General features: G+C 34.1%; 1 protein-coding gene across 1 annotated transcript in view; it reads right to left on the reverse strand.

Annotated features, from left to right (window-relative positions):
- Positions 1–19,402: 19,402 nt before the first annotated feature.
- LOC131146864 (ERAD-associated E3 ubiquitin-protein ligase component HRD3A-like) overlaps positions 19,403–27,783 on the reverse strand; it is a 39,268-nt gene continuing 30,887 nt past the window's right edge. Inside the window, exon 6 of the mRNA XM_058096690.1 lies at positions 19,403–20,180. Within this exon, the coding sequence (XP_057952673.1) occupies positions 19,965–20,180 (216 nt within the window). The 3' untranslated portion in view covers positions 19,403–19,964. The remainder of the gene's footprint in view (positions 20,181–27,783) is intronic.

The following is a 27,783-nucleotide window of genomic DNA, read 5'->3' on the forward strand; positions in this document are numbered from 1 at the left end:
ATGCACAGCCCCATACATTAAATGCATGGCCTCTCCAAAATTATCCTGCGATAATTAAACATGAATATTCATGAATTTACGGTAAAAATAGGATAATTATCTTAAAATTATCAAATGATCTCAATGATTAAAATATTTGACATAATTAAGTATTTAATTAAAATGATAACACTTAATTAATGCACTTAAATACTTAATTACGCAACTTTGACGTGTAATTAAAATTTATATCTTGTTCATTCATTTCATTTTCTAGTTTGGGAAACTCTTTATTATGAACAATTTTCATAGGGATATAATTTATGTTGGCCTTACAAGGCTTAAAATCTTATTATCGTGTTTTGATGCTAACAAACAAGTGGAATTTAATGTATTTGTGTGAGTAATGATATTTCAGGGCTCATATATGAGAAAGCAAGGTCAAAGTGTTCACAAAAATCAAATGAAGCTTAAAAGAGTCAAAGCATGGATTTAAAGATGATATAAGAAATCTTGAAGAATATGAGGACATGAATGAGTTGTTGAAAGTCAAGGCATATTAAAGTCAAAAGAGCCAAAGAAAGGCAAAGTGAGAAAGCTCAAAGAATATAGAAGCTTGAAGAAAAGATGGACTCAATCTAAGGACAAAACATAAATACTCAAGAACCTAGAATGAGAAAAGTTTTAGAAGTTTTCATGTAAGTGCTTTAATGTTTAAAATATCATTTGAAATATTTTGAAACTCTTAGGTTAACTTAGACCTAGATACTTTTTAAAATACCTGGAAAATATTTTTCTAAGGTCAAAAATTATTTTAAAAAGGTTAGAGTCATTTTTGGAATGAAAAGCATCAAAAAGAGTTTTTCCATTTGCTGTCAGTTTTTATATAGCCGCATTGAGATGAATTTTTCTCTATCAAAAACACATTATTTTAAAAAATAGTGAACATGAAAGTTTTAGGATTTTCTCTTACCTTTCTTTTGACACCAAGAACACCTAATTTGGAGTTATACAGAAAAATTTATGGCCAAAACACTGAAGCAGATTCACTGTTAACAGAGAACAAGACAGAACAGGCAGAGAGTTACAGCAGCAAGTTCAGACGACTGAACTTGCGACTTCAGTCATCTGAACCTGGGACATCAGATGACTAAACCCTGATTTCAGACATCTGACCCTGTATCCAGCTCTATTTTAAAGGGGTTTCAGGAACTTCAGATGACTGAACTCGAACCTTCAATCATCCGAACACTGTTCAACGGGAAAATTTTTTAAATTCTAATATTTTAAAATATAGCTGTTTGAGCTCTAAACTTTCTAAAATTTTGGGAAACACTTAAAGGAAACTTTTGTAACATGGAAACAAGTTTGAAAGCCTATAAATACATGGGTTTGCAAATCAAAACTCATCCAAGAATTGAAAAATCAGCTTGTAAAGCTGAAAGCACTCTTGTTCTTCCAAAGCTCTCTTGTTCACTCATTGAAAAATTCTTTTACTGAGAATTCTGAAGTACTGATCCTTCTTTCTCTGAGTTCCTACCGCTAATCCTTTTCTAAGAAGGATATTGGTGAATTCTACATTGAGATTCATTGTATTTCATATTAATATTTTTCATTCAAAGTATATAGTGCTGAAATAGTACTAACTTGCTCTTTGAGAGAGTATACTTGTACGCAAATTATATCTTGTTTCTTGTAGTTCTTTGATGATTCCAAGGGTTGTTTGGATCGTTGGCTAAGCAAAGAAATATTGCTTAGAGAGGCGGGCTCTAACCTATGTAAGGAGTGACCGAACAAAGGGATATCATTTGGAGAAGGCCGGCTCTAGCCTTAACCAAGGAGTGTTGTAATCAGTATTGTTCCACCCGTCAGCGGAACTGAACTAGTGAATCCTTTGGTGGTTTGCCAAAGGTGAGAACGTAGACTGGGTATAAGCCGAACCTCGTAAAAATCTCTGTCTCATTCTCTTTTTCCCTTACTCTTTATTTTCAGCATATTTAAATTGGGTGGATGGTTTATTTGATAATCATATATACTACGTAATATTTGGAAACCAAATAAACGTAAGGTTTAATTTTGATTTGGGTTGCGAAAACCGAAAGGGAGTACGTTGGTTACGCCATATCTTACGTAAACCTTACGGGAGTACGTTACTTGGTTAACATCCCAAAGATAAATTTACTAAGAGTTTATTTGAGTTCTAAATATTTGGAAAGAGTGATTTGATTCATCTATACAGCGCTTTACATCAGTAAGCATAAATTCTCACTTAATACAAGGCTTGGTTCAAATTTGGAAAATATAAACAAACAACCATCTTGAGTTGTTATGTTACCAAAGTGCTGAATACTTTATATCTTGGTTTGGTTGTTTGTTAACTTGTACTTAGCAAATAAATTGATTGTTTGGATTGAATATATTGTTTAATTGATTGGTTGTTTAATTGTGTTATTGATCAGATAAAAGAATTAAGTTCTCAATTGATTAAATAATTAAATAAACAAGTCAAGAATTGGTTAAAAGAAACAAAGGAAGTTTAAGGTATCTCAAAAGGAATTAAAAGAAATTTTTAAAAGTCAATTCACCCCCCCCCCCCCCTCTTGGAAAGCTATTCCTAATTTCAGTTCCCTTTAACAATCACTTTCCAAGCCCTCCAATCCATTGTTTTAACAAAAATGCTCATTCTATGTTTCCAAGAGGCGTTATTTACATCACAAAACATTGGAGGCTTTGTAAAGGATTGACCCTCACAAAACGAGGATATACCAATATGAGTCATACGATCTTTATATAAATACAGTTAAGCTTATTATAACTGGGCTCTGATACCAATTGTGAGGATTGGTGTTATCCCAAGAGCGGGGGTGAATTGAATATTTAAAACTTTAATGACTATTTAACTGTTTTTCAAACAATATCAAGATTAAAATTAAAGTGTGTATGACAATCACAACAATATAAATATAAACATACACGTGCAGAAAATTAAAGAGAGTAGGGATAGAGAGAACGACACCGAGATTTACAAGGTTCATCTATATCCACCTACGTCCTTGCATCAAGCAAACCACCTGAGGATTTCTACTATCTTGCTCCTTTAAACCAGGGCGGAGCCACCACTACAATCCCTCCTTATAGGTGGAGATACTTCTCCAAGGGATATACCCTCACTTGGCACGGTTCAAAGCCCGAACCGCAAAGAAATGAATGGAAATAAATTTTGTGTACAATGAATGCTCCTTCAAGATCTGATTAGTACAATGAAAAATATTTTTCCAATGCACTCTCAAATGATTTGAAATATGAAGTTCAATAGAGTATGGAAATTGTTTTCTCAAAATGGACTTCTGAAATATCAAAAGTAAGAAGGCTTTGATGTAATAAATGTGAGTGTAAAAATATGCTCAAAGCTTTCAAGAATAACTCAAAATATTTTCTATAAAAGAGTTTTCAAAATAAGAGTAAGATAAATTTGAATTTAATCTTCAAAAAGAGTTTCAAATATGTTTAAGAAAGAAAGAATAATCAAATAAGCTCTCGAGATGAATTTCTAACCTTCTCCAGGTGTTTAATCTTGGTATATATAGGCAAAACCAAGATATATCCCTTATATGACCATTGGGGCTTTAAAATATATGTTTATTTTGAAAACTAGCCATTTTTTGGCCGTTACGGCGCTTTTTCCGAGAGGTTCGGTCCACCGGATGTCAAATCCGTGAGTCTCGGTCAACCGGAGTGAAGATTCGATCAACTAGATTCTGGGTTTTCACTGCGGGCACCCTTCAGTTTTTTTATCATACCTTTTTCTATACAACTCCATATTGGACATTCTTGGTATCAACAAAAAGCTAAGAGAAAATACCACAACTTTCATGTTGACCATATTTTAAGATGAGAACTGATTGATCAAGAACATCGCTCATAAATGTGATGAAAGAAACATGAAAGGGATTTTGAAAAACTTGTTTTGGAGTTTTTCATTCCAAAAATGATTTTTACACTTGAAATAATTTTGACACATTTGTAAAATGATTTTCCATGAAATATAGAGTGCCTAAGGTCAATCTAAGGTTATATAAGAGCTTCACATCAAATCAAATGATATATGCATGCTCAATTGAAACCTAAATACATTACAACTGAAAAATAGATGTCTTCAAGCTTTGCTCTTTAGTTTTCCATGGAATGTGCGAAGAGATGTCTTTATTTAAGTACTTCTTGGCTTTCATTTTGCATCAGTCATTTGTGCTTTCTGAAACTTAAACATGTTCATATATTTAACGTATAAATGAGATGTTATGATTTGTCATTATCAAAACGGGATGGGACTCAAAAAGTCAACACTCCTCCATTTTGATGATGACAAATAAGGAGCAAAATGAGGTAGCCTTGATAAGGTTCCCCCTTGCAATAAGCATAAACATAAGAATAAGCAATGTAAAAATATTTGTTTAAGATTAATTTGTGATTAAATTCTCCTTTTTTTCTAAAAGAATTCTCCTTTTTTTACTTGGAATTCAAAAGGTATTTTATAATGATTTTTGCTTTTAGTTCAAATTTTTCTCATTTTTGACATAGAACTCAAAAGTATTCTTTTTCCATCATTTAGAAATCAAGCATAATCATTTTTATTATTATTCTCCCCCTTCAGACATCAGCAAAAAAAAAATCTCAACAAATATTAAGCAGCATAGCACAATCATGCATTTTAGCATCAAAAGCAAACATATGTTTGTCAACAACCAGCATGCAATTCACAAAGATATGACAATCAGCAGAAAGTCAAAATCAACATTCAGCAGTCAACATGCATACATAGTCAATATTGCCAATATATAACTCATAATGGTTGCAAATAAAGCATATATAAATCAAAATCAATAAACATACATAATTAAGTTGTTTTCAACCAAATCAAGAAAAAAAACAAGTACCATCAAGGTACAACCAGATACAAAGATTTTCAAAGATCTCTCTCTCAAGTAACTAACAAATATCTCATCTAGTCCTCATCGATATCATCTCTACCAGATGAGCTCTCATCCTTCTCATCATCATCTTCATCCTCTTCTTCACTCGAGCTTTCTTCCATGGGTGCTTTCCCTTTAGATGAGGAAACACTACCAGTGTTGCTTTCAATCCTCGCGAGGTGCTGATCAAATAAATGGAAGTTTGAAGACCATGAAGAGTTGGTGAAGACCATGAAGAGTTCCTAGGATATAGGCATAATCCAAAGGGGCAGAGGTTGTACTAGCAAGTGCGGATGGCTCCTCATGGTGTGCATCATCCCTATGAGCACGTTCTTCCTCCATGCGTACATTCAATTCATCTCGCAGAGGTGGACTATTTTTAAGGATCCAACCAAGTGCTCAATCCAATTCATAACTCATTAGTTTGACGGTGGTAGATGAAAATTTATTTGAGGCTTTGCATTTGACAAAGACAGTGGATGGACGAGCTAGACCAAGATACTCAAAGATGAGGTTTAGAGCCCCTCCATAAGGGAAAATGACTCATTGAGTTTCTTCATTGGTAATCATCCATTAAGTATAAGGGTTGGAAGGTCAATACGTTTGCCAGTTTATATGCACCACATAATAAAACAATCAAAGTAGGATATATGGTCTTTTGACCCACTCCAAGGTAGAATATTATATGTGATAAGCAAATGAATAATTTTGGCCTCAAGGGTTAATTTCCTATACAATGGAGGATGCCTAAAATAAATGGTTGCTCGGTTAAAATAAGAGGTGAAAAGGTTTGGGGGGGACAACTCATGTTCCATTATCCATGATTATCTTATGTTTGGACATTCAAAATCCCTATTCTCAATTTGAAATATTTCAGCAATGGTTCGTGGGATGAGTAGAAAATATTTGTTCATTATTTGAGTTGTGAACATAACACCGTTCCTTCCTAAATTTGCATTAAAGAGGTGTAATAAGTTTGGATATACCCCTTTGGGTTGATAAGACAGGAATCTCTCCCAACCTAAGGTAGAAAATCTACGAAGAATATTGGGAAAATGTTCCTGCATAAATGGTATGTCAAGAATCTTACCTAGAATGGGTTCCAAATATCAAAGATGCTCATTATATATTTTCTTAGCTCTTGAAGTCAAAAGTCATCATTGGATATGCTCAATGTCGTCTTGACCTATGGTAGGTTTTTTGTGAGCAATGCTCTTAGCTCTTAGCATGATTTTCGGAGTTTGAGTGCAGTAAAATATGAGAAATCTAAGTTTAAGAAGCAAAATCAGAGATTAGATCTGAGTTTAGAAAGATAAATCAAAGTGTAGAGAAGTAGAGTAGGAGAGACGCATGTTCAGGTGAGAGAAGAATAGGGTTCGGGGAGCTGAAGAGGCAAAAAATTAGGGTTTTTACGCGACATTAAGTTTTTATATCTACGCATTTCGATTGACTGAACTACCAATTCGGTCACCCGAACAACTAGATTTTAAAAAATCCTAACGCAATAGGTGTTTAGTCAACTAGACAGGGAGTTCAGTTGCTCGAAGGTCCTGAATTTTCAAAATACTTGAAATTTCCTCGGAATCCTTAAGTTAATAATCTAATTCTCCTCAAACTACTTCCCTACATGCAATAAGCCTAATTCATGTCTTATTAAAATGAAACGATCTTCTTGAAGAGGTTTCATGAATATATCGGCCCATTGTTCATTCGTGCTCACAAATTCAAGACTAATGTCCTCCTTTTGTACATGTCTTATATCGATGTGCTTTGTTCTTAAGTGAGATATTGGATTTTTAGATATGTTTATGACACTGGTATTATCACACTTTATTGGCACAGACTCATAATTCAATTTTGTAGTCTTTCAGTTGTTGCTTCATATACAAGACTTAAGCACAACAACTACCTGTGGCAACATATTCATCCTCGGCGGTAGATGAAGTCTCAGAGTTCTATTTCTTGGAAAACCAAGATACCAAATAATGTCCTAAGAAGTGACACATACCACTAGTACTCTTGCGGTCAATTTTGCACCTAGTATAGTCCGCATCGGAGTAGTTGATTGTTTCAAAGGATGTTTCTTTTGGATACCATAAACCTAAGTCTATAGTCCCAATCAAATAACATAAAATCCTTTTAACAACTATTTGATGTGATTCCTTAGGTGAGGATTGAAATCTAGCACACATGCAAATGTTGAACATGATATCTGATCTACTAGTCGTTAAGTAGAGCAGACTCCCAATCATACCATGGTAGTGCTTGATATCTATCAGTTTACCTTGCTCATCCTTATCAAGATTAGTGGAAGTGCTCATTGGTGTTCCCAATGTCTTTCCACCTTCTATATCAAATTTCTTAAGCAAGTCTTTTATATACGTAGATTGGTTTATGAATGTGTCATTCTTGGCTTGCTTGATTTGAAGACCAAGAAAAAATGTAAGTTCGCCCATCATGCTCATCTCAAATTCATCTTGCATGCATTTAGAAAACTCTTTCCATAGATCCTCATTTGTAGCACCAAATATAATATCATCAACATAAATTTGAATGATAAGCATATCATTGGCCTGAGTTTTGATAAAGAGAGTACTATTAATCTTTCCTCTCAAGAATCCTCTTTCTAGTAAAAAGCCTTTTGGTCTCTCATAGGAGCTTGTTTTAAACCATATAAGGCTTTTGACAATTTGAATACATGGTTCGGAAAATGAAAATCTTCAAAACCTAGGGGTGTTCTACATAGACTTCTTCATTTATGAAACTATTTAGAAATGCACTCTTTACATCCATTTACTAGAGTTTGAAGTTTTTATAGGATGCATAGGAAAATAACATGCAAATGGCTTCCATTCTAGCTACTGGTGCATAGGTTTCCTCAAAATTAGTTCCTTCCTCTTGATTGAAACCTCTTGCTACTAGTATAGCCTTGTTATGGACAACAATGTCATTTTCATCCTTTTTATTCCTATAAACCATTTTAGTCCCTATTACTGAATGATCATCTGGCCTAGGAACTAACTTCCATACTCTATTTCTTTCAAATTAATTTAGATCTTCTTGCATAGATAACACCCATGAATAATCACTGATTGCATCATTTATTTCTTAGGTTCCTTTTGTAACACGAACGCAAAATGATCACACAGGTTCTTAAGTGAAGATCTAATTGACACCCATCGTGATGGTTCACCAATAATTTGGTTCTTAGGGTGGTTCTTCGCGAATTTCCATTCTTTTGACAATTCATTGACTTCGACTTGGTTTTGAGAGTCATCATGAGATGGTTCTTTAATTTCAATGCTCTCTTATTTGCTATCATGAATTGTTAAGTCTTATAAACCTTTTCTTATCTCTAGATCATCATCAATAATGGTTTTAGGAGAGAATGGGCAGGCTTCATCAAAGGCTACATGAATGGATTCTACAACTAACATCGTTCTTTTAATGTATACTCTAAATGCTTTACTACTTAGAGCATATCCTAGAAAAATTCTTTCATCGGATTTTGCATCAAATTTTCCTTGGTACCCTTTATCATTCAAAACAAAACATTTACAACCAAAAACATGGAAGTACGAAATGTTTGGTTTCTTTCCTTTCTAAAGCTCGTAAAGGGTTTTATTCAATTTTTCCCTAATGGAAACCTTGTTCATGACATAACAGGCGGTATTTATGGTTTCAGCCCAAAAATATTTAGGCAGATTATGCTTATTTAGTATAGTCCTAGCCATTTCTTGTAAGGATATATTCTTTCTCTCAACAACTCCATGTTGTTGAGGTGTTCAAGGTGCTAAAAAGTTGAGTGAAATCCCATTTTCATCACAAAAGTTTTCAACATATTTATTTCTGAATTCTTCACCTCTATCACTTCGAATGTGTAAAATACAATAACCCTTTTCATATTTGGAGTTTCTTACACAAGTTGGTAAGCAATTTACACATTTCATTTTTGAAGGCTAAGTATAACACCCAGGTGAACCTAGTGTAATCATCTACTATGACAAATGTGTATTGTTTTTCTCCTAGACTTTGTTTTTTTGTAGGGCCAAATAGATCTAGATAAATTAATTCCAATGGCCTACCAGTGGATATTAATTGCTTCTTTTTTAAGCTTGTCTTGGCTTGCTTCCCGAGGTTACAAGCATTATAAATTTTATCTTTTATGAATTTAGTTTTGGGTAAGCCCTTAACTAAATCCTTCTTAACTAACTTAAATAGGTGGTCCATGCTAGCATATCCTAATCTCCTATGTCATAACCAGCTAGATTCATTCAAGGCTGTAAAACACTTTATGTCTTGAGACACTAAGTTTTCAAAGTTAATGCAATACACATTTTCACAACGATTTGCAATAAAAAGTATTTCGTGTTTTTCTGCATTCTCAACAATAGACTTATCCTTTTTAAAGGCTATATCAAAGCCTTTGTCACTAAGTTGACTAATACTTAGCAAATTATGTTTTAAACCTTCAACTTAAAAAACATTCTCAATGATTAAGGAAGGTTCATTACCGACTTTGCTGATGCCGATAATCTTACCTTTGGTGTTGTCTCCAAAGGTAACATGTCCACCTTACTTCAGTGTTAAGGACGTGAACTTAGACTTGTCTCCCATCATATGCCTTGAGCATCCAATATACAAGTACCACTTTTCTTTAGAAGGGGTGGACCTAAAGCATACCTACAAAAGGATTTAAGTAATTTTCTTAGGTACCTAAATCTTCTTTGGTCCTTTTAGGTTAGCTTTTGATGTTTCTTTTATTTTCCACACCTTTTTACTTTTCACATTCTTTCTTTTAAATGGGCAATCAAATTTGATATGACCTTTCTTTTTACATAAGAAACATGTGGTGTGAGTGTAAATATTGTTTGAGGAAGTGCTAGCATAATTTTTAGATTCTCTTACAAAATAACCCATGTAGAGATTCTTTTTTCTCTAATTTTCTTTTTCATTAATGCCAATGCCTTATTTATCTAAACTCATCTTTTGAGAACCAACTAGTTTGTCAAAGATGTCTTTTCCACTTGTGAAGTTATAGATTATTTTAGAATAATCTTCTACTTTTCTTTCTAAACCAGTGATCTTTAAATCGTTCTAATTTTAAAAAGAGGTTTGCGATTTTAAGTCTTCTAGTTCTTTTGACAGTTTATCAGTCTTATTCTCTAGTGTAGCAATGTATGAGTCTTTTTTTCCTTTTCAACATGTTTGATTTGACTCTAATTTTTTTACTAACGTTTCAATCTCACTTTTTAGTGTGGTGTTTTGTTAGGACGCCCTAGCAAAACTTTTATGTAATTTAAATAACTCAATTTGCAATTCGGTATACAAGGGCATGCTATCACAAGATTCATTGCAAGATCCATCACTAGATTCAATAAAGAGTTAGAATAAGAGTTTACCTCATCGCTTAGTGCCATAAGGCAGAAGTTTGCCACCTCATGATCGCTCGAATCACTTTCTGAGCTGCTTAAGCTGGAGTCATCCCAAGTTATGGCTTTCATTGCCTTCTTCTTCTTCCTTTTTGAATCTTTTTAAAGCTGTGGACAATCAGGTTTAATATGACCTACTTTCTTGCAGTTGTAGCAAGTAAGACGGTCTGCTTTTGTTTCTTTTCTACTTATTTCTCCTTTGTCCATGTAATACCCCAATCCCGAAAGGTCTGGGATATTTACTTTTTACCATTGATTTACAGCGGAAGTAAATAAACACAATTATTATTAAACTAGAGCGCTAATTATCCATATTACAATCATTTATTTTAAAATAAGAAAAATTACATAAGCCTAAATATCTGGCATCATACTAATATCTATAATCAAGCTTCATTTTTTTCTATTCTATTCCCAGCCGCATGCTTACTATGCCTGATTTCCGATATGTCCTTCAGAGTTATCTGAAATGTAAAAATATTATTAGGGTGAGACGACACTCAGTAAGTAAATAAGATTATTATTAGTGTGTGGCCAAAATGAGCTTCTAAAAATTTCGTTAAACAATATTTAATACTATAACTTCAAAACTACTTCTAAAATAAATGTAAATCTAAAAATTTCTGCACAAAACTTTTACCATCAACTATAACAGTAAAATTTAATAACCATATAACCATATACTATGACCGTTAAATTAAACTTTTAACTTTAAAACTATAAAAAAATATTTAATTATATACATACATATACTTTTCCTTATACGTTTCCTTTGAATTTTCATTTAGGCACAAGAATGACCATTTTCATATAAACTTATACTTTTCCTTCAAATCATTAATAACTATGTACACGTAATTAAATATGCATAAACATATATTGTAAAAACCACCCTTAGGCCTATTTGTTGTAAGTCATGTTTACCCCCATGACTGGGTTATACGGTCCGAAGACTGAACTTAGTTAGTTGGCCGACCAAACTAAATCAACGTACGTAAACATTAAGTGAGATTTTCTTTATTAAGTCCTGGTCCGGAACCAAGTGTGCACTCAGGAGAAATTTACTAACATAAATAACCACTCTATAAATAGTGTCTGGTCCGGAATCAGGTGTGCACTCAGGAGAAATCCACTAACATAAATAACCACTCTATAAACAGTGTGGGTGCACTCTGATCCGTTTTAACTTTAAGCTGTGGTACCGAGCATCTGTAACTTTGAACTTCCTTTGCCATAAGGGGTTTTAAAAACCATCTTATTATAATTTATGCAATTTAAAATAATCTCATGAAAATCTCATCTTTACTCATATTTTCATAAAAATGTAACGTAGAAATAAACTCATGCCACACAATTTTTGTGTTAAATATATATATATATTTTGAATAGAAAGAAATACTGAAAATTTACCCAAGCGGATTAGAATATTTCTTAACCCAAAAATAAATGCAAGTATATTAAAAATAAAACTGGTATAATTAAATATGGGTAAAAATAAACTTAAAGGAATTTTATGAAACTAACTAACATAATCAAAATTTACTTACAAATAAACTTGGGCATAAATTTTAAATAAAAATCCTAACATAATCAAATTTACTTATCACTTCTTTTACCTTGCGTTACGAACACAATGACTATCTCTAAGAAATGAGATCGGAAAGAGTGGGTGAGTGAGAACTTACTCAAAAATTCTCTCTCCACCACTAATTCTTTCACTCACTAATCTTTCTCTTCCTTTGAAATTTTTTGTGAAAAATGAAGGTTGAGAGCTTCCTATTTATAGGAAAATTTTGAGGAAGAAGTGAAATTTGTAAAAGTGTGGGGAGATGGGTAAAATTATAATTTTTTTAATATTAAAGAATGAGCATGGGATGGGTTAGGTATGGGTTGAGTATGGGATGGGGATGGAGGCCATGTGGGAGTGCTTGCCACCATTCCCATTAAATAAATTTTTAATTAATTACTTAATTAATTAGTTAATTTATTATTTTATTATTTTATTTTTTTTTAAATCATTATTATCATCATTATTACTTTTAAGCTATGTTTTAGTATTTTTTTAAAAAAAATTAAATTTGAATTTCGAAAACTCATGTGGACCTCACATGATCTTGTGGGCCCCACACAACTTCAAGACCTAAGTGGGTCCTACGTAACTCTAATAGTCCTTATATGGTTTTATGAGCCCTACATAACTTCGGGACTCATGTGAATCCCACACGACTTTGGGACTCATGTGGGCCCCACATATGATACCTATATTATTATTATCTTACTATGTATTTTTACAAATTATGTCTGTCAAAACACTATTTTATGTATGTGTACTTATTTACGTGTACAAGCAATGTCTATCCTGTTTATCTTATGAAATTTCATTTTGACCAGGCCGATCTCCAGGGAGCGACTGAGCCGCAATGGTCTCTGAGCACTTGTTAAGATAAGGTCTTTCTTTGGCATCAAACATAGAATCAAGGACCCTACAGAAAAACACTTCTGTATTGATATTAACTTAATTACCATTTTTATTATTTTATTATTATTGTGCTTTAATCGTATATATAGTTTTGGGTCATCACAGTCCATCTTAGATCCTCAAAATTTCCTAGTGAATTTTTTATTCTTTTTAAAGAACCTACCTAGTATTTTTGTGATTAAAGCTATATCTTCTTCATCCATCTCTTCATCTTCCTCATCACTTGAGCTTTCCTTGGAAGCTTTAAGTGTGATGGATTTCTTAGCTTTGCTATTTTCAGTTGCTCTTTCATTTATGGTCATCTCATATATGAGAAGTGACCCAATAAGCTCATCTAAGGTCATCACTGTTAAGTTTCTATCTTCAACTATGGTTGTGGCCTTAGGTTCCCAAACAGATGGGAGTCCTCTAAGAATTCTCCTAATCATTTCATAGATGGGGTAGTTCCTAGTGCGTTGAGCGAGTTTATGATATGAGTGAACCTAGTGTACATACTAGATATGGATTCATCTAGGTTCATTCTAAAGGTTTCATACTCACTAGTGAGCATGTCTATCCTACTATCCCTAACGTCTACGGTTCCTTCATAAGAGATTTCTAACTTCTCCCAAATTTCTTTTGCACTCTTATAGCCCATTATTCTATTAAATTTATTTGCATCTAACGCACAATATAGGGCATTCATTGCACTTGAGTTGATTTGCATTTGTTTCATATCAATTTCATTCATTTCACATTTCACTTTCATCCTTAGGAACTTCTTTATTTTTAGTGAATTTATTAGGAACATAATTTTCTTGGACAATAACTCTCCAAGCCCTTCAATCCATGGTTTGTAGAAAAATTTTCATCCTTTGTTTCCAAAAGGTGTAGTTAACACCGCAAAATATTGGAGGCCTTGTGGAGGATTGACCTTCACCAAATGGGGATAAACCTAGGTTTGCCATTTAGATCCTTGTGCAACTATCTATTAGGATTTATTACAACCTATGCTCTAATACCAATTGAAAGTTAAGGTGTAATCCCAAGAGGGGGGTGAATTGAGTATTTTAAAATTTTATGCACAGAAACTTAACCAATTTTAAATGTTACGATTTTCACAAGTGCACCAACTTCTCAATAATCATAGAATAGTTCTCAACAAACAACTATACCAATATAGATATTCCTAAATATGGAAGAGTTTAAGCTATGATTTTAATATGTAATTAATCTCTTCACAAATAACAGTGTTCACAGCAAATTTCAAACAAAACTTAGGTTCAAGTACATCATATTTTAATCAACAAAGATATGATCAACTACAACTAAGTTGCTGCAATGATTTCCCACAATTAATACAATCAATGCAATAAAAGTAAGAGGATTCTTAGCATTCACAACATATATATATTGAAATAAGTATGCTTAACTATACAATATTAATAATATTCACCGCCGATCAATATCAATATAAATATCCTTAACTAGACAACATTAGCAACATCCACAGATCAAAATAACTATGTTTGAAAATAAAGAGACAAGAGAAAAAGAGTGACACCCGATTTTTTACAAGGTTCGGCAACCATGCCTACGTCCTTGCCTGAAGCAACTTGCTATAAGGATTCACTAATCTCTCCTTTAGTAGGCGGAGAAGCCTCTTAAGTGAAAACAATCCTTCCTCTTGTCAACAACTCAATCATAGAGCCGTGAGTTTTTTACAACCAAGTAAGAATGGATTTGTACAAAGAAATACTCTCCAACCATAGTGGATTCGTACACAATAATTACTATAATACTTTCAAAAGGTATTTGCTAAGAAGGTCAAAGATATTGGTTCTGTTTTCTAGGTTTGAAAGCTTAGAACTTGAAAGTATAAACCAGAAAATCAGTTTCATCAAAAGAACTTTTTCAATGTAAATTGATGTATATGCTTGCCCTAACACAATTATAGTTAGCTATTTATAGCTAGTTTTGATTTCTAGTCGTGTGTGCAAGTTTTGGTAACATTATCTTTGAAAATAAGAAAGATTTCTTGTCATTCACGAAACTTATCATGCGCTTCAATTGAATGAACCGGTAGTTTGGTCACCTGAACAAATTTAACTTATGAATTTCAAAACAAGCAATAGCCTTACAGTCAACTAAACTCTGAGTTTAGTCGCCCGAACTAACACTATCTAGAACTCTATAATGGCAGTAGTCATTCGGTCGCCCAAACTCTTTAATGTCAGACCAATTTGTTCAAACTCTTGCATTCGTTCGACTAAGCATTAACCTCAGGCGCCCGAACATCTTGAAATTCAATGTTCTTCTACATTTTGATTCCAAAACTGATTTTTATCCATTAGAAATTATATTTGGATTTTGTATAAATATTTTCTAAGTCTTTAAAAAGGTATCTAGGTCCAAGTATATAACCTAAGAGCTTCATTAACAAAGACTAATTGAGAAGTACTTACATGAGACCTATTTTACAATAGATATTATAAACTAACTAGGTATTAGCACGCACGTGTGGATAGTGCGAAGCACCATCTTAGGGTGCACTAAAATACACACTAGTACTATTTCTTAACCAACTTTAAGAGATTATTTCACCTTATCATTTATTAATGACTGTTACTAATATGAGCTTTTAATGGATATCAATGATCTTGTGACAAAGTAACATGTACTTGAAAATATAAATAATGACTTAAAAAAATCAACAAATAAATACTTATATTACAAAATATGAAATGCTTAACTCAACATTTATTATTTATCATGTGTCTAACCAGCTGTCTTGATTTTTTGTCACACAAAGTATAATTCTTTATTTATTATTTACCACACACCCTTTACTCTCTTAAATTTTAAATCTCTATCTCTCAACTACTTTATTTTATGCATATCAAATGTACTTTTCTTTGATTCTTTTCTTCATCATATGTATTTTGCTTTACTAGATATGAAATAAACATAGTAATTAATTAATGTAAGAAAATGCCTGTGCATATATAAGATCATGATATCAGTGGGAAGCTGCTAGAATATTTTAATTAAAAGAATTCGTCAGGAGAGTACAAAAGTTTGTCACGTTTAAAAAATGTTTGCAACCTAGCCATATATACATGTATATAGGCATTTATTTAAGCATTGGTAGGCCAGAAAGAGGCATGAGTCAGCCTTTTGATGTACTGCTAAAATCAAAACCCTACACCTCCCCCCTATGCATCCCAACAATAGAATATTATAAACTAATAAGTCAATTTAAACATATATTAACCTCTCTTTGGCCATTTAATGAAAATTAATTAATGAAAAAATTATGCAGCAAGAGGCCATGTAAACTTTGTTCATGTGCATATCTGATTTAGCTATCTTAATGATCAACTTATAAGCGAAAACAATCCTTCTACTTGTCAACGACTCAATCACAGAACCGTCAGTTTTTTACAACCAAGTAAGAATGGATTTGTAGAAAGAAATACTCTCCAACCATAGTGGATTCATACACAATAATTACTGTAATACTCTCAAAAGGTATTTGCTAAGAAACTCAAAGATATTGGTTTAGTTTTCTGGGTTTGAAAGCTTAGAACTTGAAAGTATAAACCAGAACATCAGTTTCATCAAAAGAACGGCGTGCAGCAGATTTTTTCAATGTAAATTGATGTATATGCTTGCCCTAACACAATTACGGTTAGCTATTTATAACTAGTTTTGATTTCAAGTTGTGTGTGCAAGTTTCGGAAACATTATCTTTGAAAATAAGAAAGAGTTCTTGCCATTCACGAAACTTATCGTGCGCTTCAGTCGACTGAACTGGTAGTTTGGTCACCCGAACAAATTTAACTTATGAATTTCAAAACAAGCAATAGCCTTACGGTCAACTGAACTCTGAGTTCAATCGCCCGAACTAACACTATCTAGAACTTTATAATGGCAGTAGCCCTTCGGTCGTCCAAACTCTCTAATGCCAAACCAATTTGTTCAAACTCCTGCATTCGTTCGACTGAGCATTAGCCTCAGGCACCCGAACATCTTGAAATTCAATGTTCTTCTACATTTTGATTCCAAAACTGATTTTTATCCATTAGAAATTATATTTGAACTTTGTAAAAATATTTTCTAAGTCTTTAAAAAGGTATCTAGGTCCAAGTATATAACCTAAGAGCTTCATTAACAAAGACTAATTGAGAAGTACTTACATGAGACCTATTTTACAATAGATATTATAAACTAACTAGGTCTTCATATCCGGATTTGAATCTTTCACTAATACTGCACTATTAATGACGAATTTGTAATTCGTCACTAATACCCTACTATTAGTGACGAATTTGAATCATTCACTAATACCCTACAATTAGTGACGAATTTGAGCAGAACCGATGTAGAATTTATAGTGACGGTATTAGGGTTTTAGTAACGGTTATAATCTGTCACTAATACTGTATTATTAGTTACGAATTTTAAATTCATCACTAATAGTTAGTAGTAACCGTAGATATAGCAACCAATCTAAAACCGTCACTAATACTTATAAATTCGTCACTAATACTATTAGTAATGAATTTATAAGTATTAGTGACGGGTTTTATCCTTTACTAATTCCCTAATTTTTTGTAGTGTCCATAAGCTTGATCTTCATCCAAGCTCTTCTTCAATGGTCATCCTTCATTTACTTGTGTTCTTCATGGCTTTACATTTAAACATCTTTCATTGTGCTTTTAAACTGTAATACATGTAAGTACAGTTGATAGCACAATTAAATGTCATGGTTTGCCATTATCAAAATGAGATTAAGTCTTATTAGGCCAACAGAAACAAAACACAAAGATCACCCAACTTTAATTGGAGAAAGCTTCTAAGCGAATGAAGAAGTGCGTAGGTCAAAAGTTAAGACCTTTGCATTTCAAAGTGGGTGACTTGATGCTTGTTAAGCTCCATCCAGAATTGATTAAGCCATTATAAGGTCAAGATAGGAGACTACTTCACAATTTATAAAGGACCACTCCTCATCTTGTCTAAAATAAAGAAGGCTTCTTATAACATTTATCCTCTAGCTTAGGTAAAGGTGCATCTTGTGTTTTACTTCAACTTTCTCAAGTCATTCATCGTTGACATTAAAGACCAAGCAGAAGTTAGTCAACCAAAGTACTATAAAAGACATCGTCACGTGGCAAAAGAGAAGTTAAAGTCATCTTTGTAGACAAAGAGTTCACATCGTAAAAGAATAAGTGATATGAGTTCTTAATGAAGTGGAAAGACCTTAGAGACAAAGAAATTAGTTAGACGTCCACAAAAAATATAGAATCATTCATTGAAAAAATTTAAGAGTATATAGAGTAAAAGTCTACGATGATGTCGACTGCATAAGTAGGGAGAAATGTCACAAGACAAATTTGTTCAGGGCATTATTCTTGCCTGTGACTGCTTGTCTTATGGGCATAGGATGGATAATCATCATGTAAATAGGTATAGATTTTATTTTTTGAGTATGATAATACCTTAGTACATATTATGAGTATGAATCCTCAGTCAATTTATGTTTCCTAGTCTTAAAGCATAGAATGCGAGAAGGTGAATATTCATCAATTATTGTAACTCGCCAACTTTTGTAAATTTATTCAACCTACTGATTTCTCATGCTAAACACACATTTCCTGCTAAGGTGTCAATGATCAATTGTGTTGCTTTATACTTTATAGTGTGACTTTTGCTTACTTTCATTCTAGTTAAAGACTTGCGCTTAGCTATATATATGATGGTTGAGAACCTATTAATATGCTGAAGTCATGGTCTATTTTTAACTAACCAGTTAAGAGTATTATAACTAGTGTTCACATGGCTTGTCACAAGGTATAAAGCATTCAGCCTGTCACAACTTGGGAGGCGCTTTGAGAGACGACTGTAGGAAGTATTAAGATTAATAATATTAATCCTTAGAAAAGGAAGTCACTTTTGTTTGGCACATGCAAAACTAGTTATGGTTTCAGCTTTAACCCAACAAGTAAAACTCTTCATTGTGATTCATTTTAAAAAAAAAAAAACTAGTAAACCCTACTTATCATTAGTAGAGAAATACATTATTTTTTGAATAAAATCGCAAATCAATCAACCGTCCATGTGGTGTTGTATTTTTGTTACCTTTTAAATTCAGAATTTGATAATGGAAATATTGGAATGGATTTTCTTAAATTAAATGAATTTTGATGGTTAGAAAAAATTTAGAATATTCCAAAAATAAAATAGATACTATCTAAGTTTCAATTGTGAAGCTCCATCATTTTTCAATGTTTTTGTTGTGGTTCCTTTTCATGAGTTAATAGTATAATTTTTCTTTATTACTTAGGAAGAGTAGTGATTATTATTTTAATATATTAATTTTGATGTTAAATATTTTGATAGATTTTCATTTTGTATATATACATGAAGATTTTATTTGAATTTTTGTGGATTAAAAACATGAAATATCAAAAAGGACAATTAAAATCTTTCTGACCAAATCAGTTTCACAGCACAAGGTGCTGCTAATGCGCATATAAGCGCTTGTATCATGAGCCAAGATGGGGAAAAAAATATTACTGAGATACATAAGATTACAATTCTCATTACAGTAACCCAATCATTACATATTATAAACTACTAACAAGAAATTAACCATGTATACTCTTTAAGCACCCCATAAAAAGAAAACAAAAAATACAAAACAAAAATAACAAAGGGGTCAACACCAAAACTTAGTTTAGCTCAACATTCTACCATAAAAAGACTTGTTACGTATAAACAAAGACTAGCATTTAACGCAACTCTCCCTATGAAATTACCCCTCCAAAATATAAGCGTTTCTCACGACAATAATGTGTCAGCCTTTCTGCACTTTGTATAAGCAAACAATGAAATTAGCATTGTTAATCTCGGGAACCTCTTTTATTTTTTTCAATCTTCCCTGACGGAGATTGGCGCCTTTTAAATCCCATCATTAAATGCATGTCAAAAAAGTCCTCGACTTCCCTCCCAGTGAAGACAAACCAAACGCCCGTGCATAATTTTGTAGAAAACTTTGCCCTTCTCATGCAGGATTATGGCAGTAAAGAACTCGATGTTTATCCATGCTACCGGTGTCATCTCTTAGTTCGGAGCAGGAGCAAGAAGTTCATTAGGGCGGTGAGGAGCAGCTACCTCCCCAGCAATGGCATTCCTGCGTTGCCGCTCACGAAGGTAAAGAACCGTGAGAAGGCAGGCAAAGAGGGTGAGTATTGTTGCATTTCCTTCCTCCAGGAGCACATTCTCCACCCATGATTCGATTTTCGGATAAACTTCGGGCAGTGAATCAATCCAATCAACCTAAATCACAAATACATCCACATGACAATCCTGAGTGATAGAAGAAGGCTGACACTATCTTTTCCTCCTTTATCTAAACAAATTGACTGAAGCATAAACAAGACAACAAGATGAAGAGTCTACACATTCAGTCCAAAAAACCCAAAGTGTAAAACAAATAAGATCTGATACAAATAAATAAAACTGCTAATATTAAGTTGTTGGCGGCGAAAAAACCAATAAGAACTAATTTAACCTTAATAGAATTTCAAACATCAGCACTTTACAGTCTCAAGAAATTTATTAACTCGAACAAAGTTTACCATCTACAAAGCTTCAAAAAGCAGTTTTCCCCTCTGAAGTATCATCACATGCCACATGGTATGGAAATATGTTCAGCACCCCACCAGAAGTAAAAAAAAATAAAAATTTGAGACTAGCAATCTCCACCAACCAAAAATACATCCAAGTCAACTAAAATTCACCAAAACAAAGAATGCTCCAAAATGGCCTCCCAATTAAGATTTAGGCGAGGAGGTGCGGCTGTGTCTGGAAGAATTATCACATGCCCCACCACATCCCAAAGAGGGGCACAACACTGTCAAAATCTCGTCCTTCTACAAAATTTGTTGGATTGTAAACCCTCCCAACTCCTGATAGCAATTGCTATTAGGAATGGCTTAACTAATTTTCTAAGTGATCATGCCAAACTCCACATCTACTCATACTACAGGCAGGCCTAAAGGACTTCAAGCACCGATGCAACACCATACATGAGAGCGAGTCCATATGATTGCTGGCACTGTAAGCACATCCAAAACCCCACCCATACGGGGAGGAAAAAGGCCGAAGAGTGGCATATGATGGAATTGAACCCAATGTTCAAAATGGCTCAATTGAAGCTCGCCTCAAGGTAAGGCAAGCCTAAAATGCCTTGAGGCTCAATATGAAATATCAAAAATCCCAAAAAAACCCAATGCATTACATGCTGAAACTCCCGCAATTGTAGAAAAGGGTACGCATTTTTAGTTGAGGCATACACATTTTGGGGGTGTGTGTGATTCTCAAGTTAAGATTTGGCTAGAAAATTTTTAACTCCATGTTTATATAAAAGGAATGTCATGACATAAGTTGTTTTTCAAAACTCTTGAACTTCAACCTAAAATAACGGAGGTAGTATCTTAGATCTAAAAAATAATTTGATTTGTAATGTTATAGCTCTCTTATCATGATTAACATAATGAATTCTACTCGAAAATTTTTGAATGCAAAAACAACAAATAATATTTTTACCTTTTTTTGACATTATATTTTTTATTTTTTAAATTATTCTTTACGTTTAAAATATATGTAATCTATTTACATATTGTGGAAATACCCGATCCCTGATTTTCAGGTATACTGCTGCAGCAATTCTGATTTTATTACTAGTTGACTACCTTAATTTAGGAATAAAGAGATTCTGGAAAATTCCTGAAATCTCTATTAGTTTGTTTCCAAATTTGTAGTTTCCAATATTTGGCTAGTTTCCTGATTCTTTGGTAATTAGCATCTTGTTACCGAATATAGTGAAAGGAACTTTTCTTCCTTCCATTATATAAAGGCTGCACATTTATCATTAAGGAATAAGAGAATTATTTTTTCTTCTCTAAAATCAATATGGTATCAGAGCCACCTCTGAACCGTAGATAGATGACAAAATATGGGATGACAATGGCTCGGCAAAGTCAATCCTTCTCCAAAGTCACCTCTCATCTTGAAACCTCAGCCACAGACAGCAATGGAGGATCAGATGGCAATCTTCTGCCCATTACAAGGCACAAACTCAATGGACATCTGGCCTCCTGTGACGAGAACCACACACAGCCAGAACAGAGTCTATTCAGCAGAGAACAAATGGAACTTTTGCAAAAATTGATCAACCAGCAACAATCCTCCAATATGTCAGTCATTGGAACCGGATCCTTGGCACATAAAGGTAATTTTTTAAACACTCTCAGTGCAACAAGAGAGAAAATCAGCCTATGGATTGTGGATTCAGTAGACTATGATCACATGACTGGAGATGCAAGGATTTTTAATACTTATAGTCCATTTCATGAAATTTTTTCTGTCAGAATTGCAGATGGGTCTCTCTTAAAAGTAACAGGAACAGGTTCTGTGGTTATATCAAAGAACCTCACCCTAAACTCAGTCTTCTTAGTCCCAAACTTAGATTGCAATTTACTTTCTATTAGCAAACTCACTCAAGAGCTTAACTGTGCTACTAAATTCTTCTCTAACTCGTGAATTTTAGGACTTGAATTCGGGGAAGACGATTAGCAATGCTAAGATGTGCTCAGGGCACTATATCCTCCAGGTTGGTGATCTTCCGGAACAACAAACTCACAAGGTAGATTTGGACAAGGCAAACAATCAGTCTAAAAAAATTCTTTTTCTGTTTCTCGTTTCAATAATGATAGTGCAGTTATGTTATGGCACTATAGACTAGGTCATCCAAATTTCATGTACCTTCAAAAACTTGTTCCCTCATTATTCAGCAATAAGAAGTGTGAAGTTTGTCAATTCGCTAAACATGCCCATAACCCTTATTCAATTCAAAAATATAAAAAATCTCATCCATTCTCAATTATCCATAGTGATGTCTGGGGACCTTCACATATCAAAAGTATTACGGGGACTTGCTGGTTTATTTTATTTGTAGATGATCACACTAGGATCACTTGGCTGTTTCTCATGAAAGAAAAATCAAAGGTTGGGCAAATCTTCAAAAACTTCAACACTATGATTCAAACCCAATTCCATACCAAAATACAAATATTTAGGATCGATAATGCAAAGGAATACTTCAAACACATTCTCGGAGATTACCTAAAAAGTCAAGGCATAATACACCAAAGTTCATGTGTCGATACTCCTCAACAAAACAGAGCAGCGGAAAGGAAAAATAGACACATTCTAGAGGTTGCTAGATCACTCAAGTTTTCCACTCATGTCCCAAAACACTTCTGGGGGGAAGCCATACTCACAGCAACTTATCTCATAAACCGAATGCCTTCTCGTGTCTTAAACTTCCAAACACCTTGTCAACTCCTTCACTCTTATCCCAACACCCGAATTGTCTCAACAATACCACTCAAAGCATTTGGGTGCCCCGTGTTTGTCCATGTCCACCAACAACACAGAAGCAAACTCAACCCCAAAGCACTCAAGTGTATATTCCTTGGTTACTCTCCGAACCAAAAAGGGTACAAATGCTATTCCCCAGTTACAAAAAGACTATACACTTCCATGGATGTTTCTTTCTTTGAACATCAACCTTACTAGCCCAAATCTGATATTCAGGGGGAGAATCTCATACAAGAATACCACCTTTGGGATGTTGATGCCACAACAACCAACAACGACCCAAGTCCACAACGAAATCTCATACAGGGATACCAGCTTTGGGATATTGATGCCACAAAACCAACAACCACCCAAGTCCACAACTCACCATCCCTCCTATCTCAACTACTCCTACTCCTACTCCAAACCACAGTCACCAAACAGAAACAGAATCTGAAAATCTTCCACCTCCTTCAACTCCTGTCCAATATCCGAAACCTGCAACCAATGGTAAGTTCATTGTACATTCTTGGAAGGAGAAGATTCAAGAAGATTTAGAGCAACAAGCACCTCTCAAGCAAAGTCAAGAATCTGACCCGAATGCAAGAACACATGAAACTTCACCAGGTAACACTAGCTCTGAATTCATCACTAATGAGTCTACTGCTAATGAACTTGATTGTCCCATTGCTTTAAGGAAAGGTAGGAGGTCATGTACAAGTCATCCAACCTACAACTTTGTCTATTATTAAGGGTTGTCACCTAACTTCCAAACATTTGTGGCAAATTTGGACAAAGTGCAGGTTCCTAACTCCATTCAAGAAGCCATTTCAATTCCGGAATGGAGAACTGCTGTATAGGAAGAAATGCAGGCACTAAAGAAAAATGGAACTTAGGGGATTTCAGACCTGCCGAGTGGGAAACATCCAGTAGGATGTAAATGGATATTCACCGTCAAATACAAGGCTGATGGAAGCGTGGACAGATATAAAGCGCGACTGGTTGCAAAAAGGTTCTCTCAATCCTATGGCATTAACTACCAAGAGACGTTTGATCCAGTATCCAAATTAAACGCTATTCGGGTACTACTATCATTGGCTGCCAATCTTGACTGGCATCTTCGCCAACTTGATGTTAAGAACGCCTTTCTCAATGTAGACCTTGCAGAAGAAGTCTACATGGACATTCCTCCTAGCTTTGAAACACAGGCAACTATGAATAAGGTATGTAAGGTCAAGAAATCCCTTTATGAACTGAAGCAATCCCCGAGAGCTTGGTTTGACAGGTTCAACAAAACAATGAAGTATGGGTATTCTCTATGTCAAGCAGATCACACTTTGTTTATCAAACACTCAACCGAAGGAAAATTGGCAATTCTCATTGTGTATGTAGATGACATCATCTTAACAAGTGATTATGAAGACGAACTGATCAAGCTCAAAACCTTACTTGCCAAAGAATTTGAAACCAAGGATCTTGGGAGCCTAAAATACTTTCTTGGAATGGAAGTAGCCCGGTCAAGAAAAGGAATTTCAGTGTTACAACGGAAGTATGTACTATATCTTCTTAAAGAGACAGGAATGCTTGGGTGCAAACCGACTGAAACGGCCATAGACTCAAGTACTAAGCTTGGAGATAATAAGGACTGTGTTCCAGTGGACAAAGGCAGATATCAAGACTTGTTGGGAAGCTGATTTATCTCTCACACACCAGACCTGATATTGGGTTCTCGGTTAGTGTAGTCATTCAATTCATGAATGATCCAACTGAAGAAAATATGGAAGCTATCAACCGGATACTGAGGTACCTTAAAATGACACCAGGTAAAGGCTTGTGCTTCAAGAAAAACACAAGGAAATATATTGAAGTGCTCGCTGATGCTGACTGGGCCGAATCAAAAATCAATAACTGATCGAAGGGGGACATCTGGTTATTGTACGTATGTGTGGGGAAACCTAGTAACATGGCGAAGTAGGAAACAACCAGTAGTTTCTCGAACCAGTGCAGAAGTGGAGTTCAAAGCTATGGCACTCGGAATTTGTGAGGGAATATGGCTGGAAATACTAATGAGGGAACTAGGAATCATCACTTCTGAACCAATGAAGGTATTTTGTGACAATCAAGTCAGCTATTAACATTGCAAAGAATCCGATGCATCGCGACAGGACAAAACATATGGAGATAGATCGCCACTTCATAAAGGAGAAGATAGAAAATGGGACAGTTAGCCTGCTATACACGCCAACAAGTCATCAAATAACAAATATCCTCACTAAAGCTCTACCAAGGAAGAATTGAAGATTTGAGTACCAAGCTTGGCTTGATTAACGTCTACGCCTAGCTTGAGGGGGAGTGTGTAAATACCCAATCCCTGATTTTCAGGGATACCGCTACAACAATTCTAATTTTATTATTAGTTGACTACGTTAATTTAGGAATAAAGAGATCTTGGAAAATTCCTGATATCTCTATTAGTTTGTTTCCTATTTTGTAGTTTCCTATATTTGGCAAGTTTCCTGATTTTGTGGTAATTAGTATCTTGTTATTGAATATAGTGAAAGGAATCTTTCTTCCTTCATTATATAAACGTTGTACATTTATCATTAAGGAATAAGAGAATTATTTTTTCTTCTCTAAAATCAACACATTTATTATCTAAAAAAATAAAATTTACAAAAGGCTTACACAGTAATTGCCTATAGGCATACGACTCACCTCTTTAAGGGTTAAAACGCCGTGCCTTACTCCTTCGCCTCTAAAAACATTGATTGAACCTATAACCTCACTTTGTTCAATTGTTAGCAGCCAACTCTCCTAAATGAAACTGCCTACTGCAAAGAATGGCTAAACCAATTCAAATTGAAATGGTCTCTCAAAGCCTCACATGCATACATGATACAAGCAGCCACTTCACAGCATCCAATGCCACACGAGTTGGTGGCACACCAGTAAGTTGAGTTGTCAAGCACGGACACCGCACAAATAAGTCAGTGTGACATTGAGCCCATACAGTGATCTTTAGATCCCCACAAGGCCTTAGCAACCTACTTGAATTTCACTCAAAAGAAGAAAAAGCTCTCCTTTGAATCAAAATTTATTTCAATGAAAATATAGTATAGAGTATCAAGTGAGACAAAATAAAGTCAATAAGTTAAGGACATGATTCTCCAATAAAGAAACAAAAAGGCATTTCAAAACCATTAAACTCATTAGTGCCATTGTTGATCAAATGGTGATAAATTTACCTATAAACTCATTACCTAGCTAAAAATTAAATTAGATAAAATATACACTTCAAAAGACTTTAAATGATGTATTATGGGGGCTTCTAACTTGTTAAAACATAATACGCTGTTACCTCATAACCTAACAAAATTTTTTAAGTGGTAACACAATAAGGAACTATGGTCACCAGGAGTTCCAAGGTTCAACTCTTGTTGCCTCTATCTTCTTTTTGTTTATCCTAAATTTGATGTTATTCCCCTAATAGATGTTATACCTCATTCTTTGTTTGCCACTTTACCTCCACGTGCAATCAGGTTGTACATGCAGGGGAGTGTTAGGTGTTAAGGGTTCATGTATATTGACCCACAACTTAAGATTTTAGATAAAGTGGTATATAAGCATAACTCAAAGAAATTATTTATAAGTAAAGGCCCAAAGTTGGACCAAAAAGAAAGATCAAAACTGTGAAAGTCCACCTGTGTAGTGTTCACCAAATGAGAACAACTTCCTATAAGAAACCCCAATCTATGCACCATAAAATCCATTCAAAAATATATAAGGCTTCAAAATGAAACTAATGACTCTGCCTAAAAGGAACAAGCTCAAACCATGAGCACCAAGTCAGGACAAAAAAAAAAAAAAAAGCTTGGGTGGTTTGTCAGTCTGCCTAGCAATCTACACTAGAATGAAAAAATTTATAAGATTTATGCAAGACTATAATCATTAGAAAGTGGATTTAAGGAGCCTTAAAACAACATATTGTTACCCCATGACCAGAGACATGAGTTCACAAGGGTTCAAATTCAAGTCAAAAAATGAGTACTCAAAAAATGACTACTGCCAAATACATCCCCTGGATCAGCTTCCAATACAGTGGATATAAAAAGGTTTCTTTTAAAAATCATTTTTGTGCATGGTAAACACCATTGTAAACTTGATTCCCTTTACAACAACACACCAAGGGTTTAGTAACACACAAACAAATTCATTACAACATTTCAAACACCATCAAAGGACTTCATTTTATACCACCAAGCCTACACCTTCATTGTTTTTATCTTGTTTCATCAACTTGTGTCCACTTGTGTATGTCCATCAATACTCAAAAAGAATCCATAAAAACAGAGTAAAATTAATCCAAAGGAAGTTCATGTTAAATGTGTTCAAATCCAAGCTTGAGAGAAACAAAATGAAACATTCATCAAGTGAAACCATTCAAAGAAACAAAGCGAAGTTGGGCAATCAAGAGTACATTCATTTATTATGTTAAAATTGGGTAAGAGAGGTATGA

This window comes from Malania oleifera, chromosome 13 (genome assembly GCF_029873635.1).
Source record: "Malania oleifera isolate guangnan ecotype guangnan chromosome 13, ASM2987363v1, whole genome shotgun sequence".
In the NCBI taxonomy this organism is placed as follows: domain Eukaryota; kingdom Viridiplantae; phylum Streptophyta; class Magnoliopsida; order Santalales; family Ximeniaceae; genus Malania; species Malania oleifera.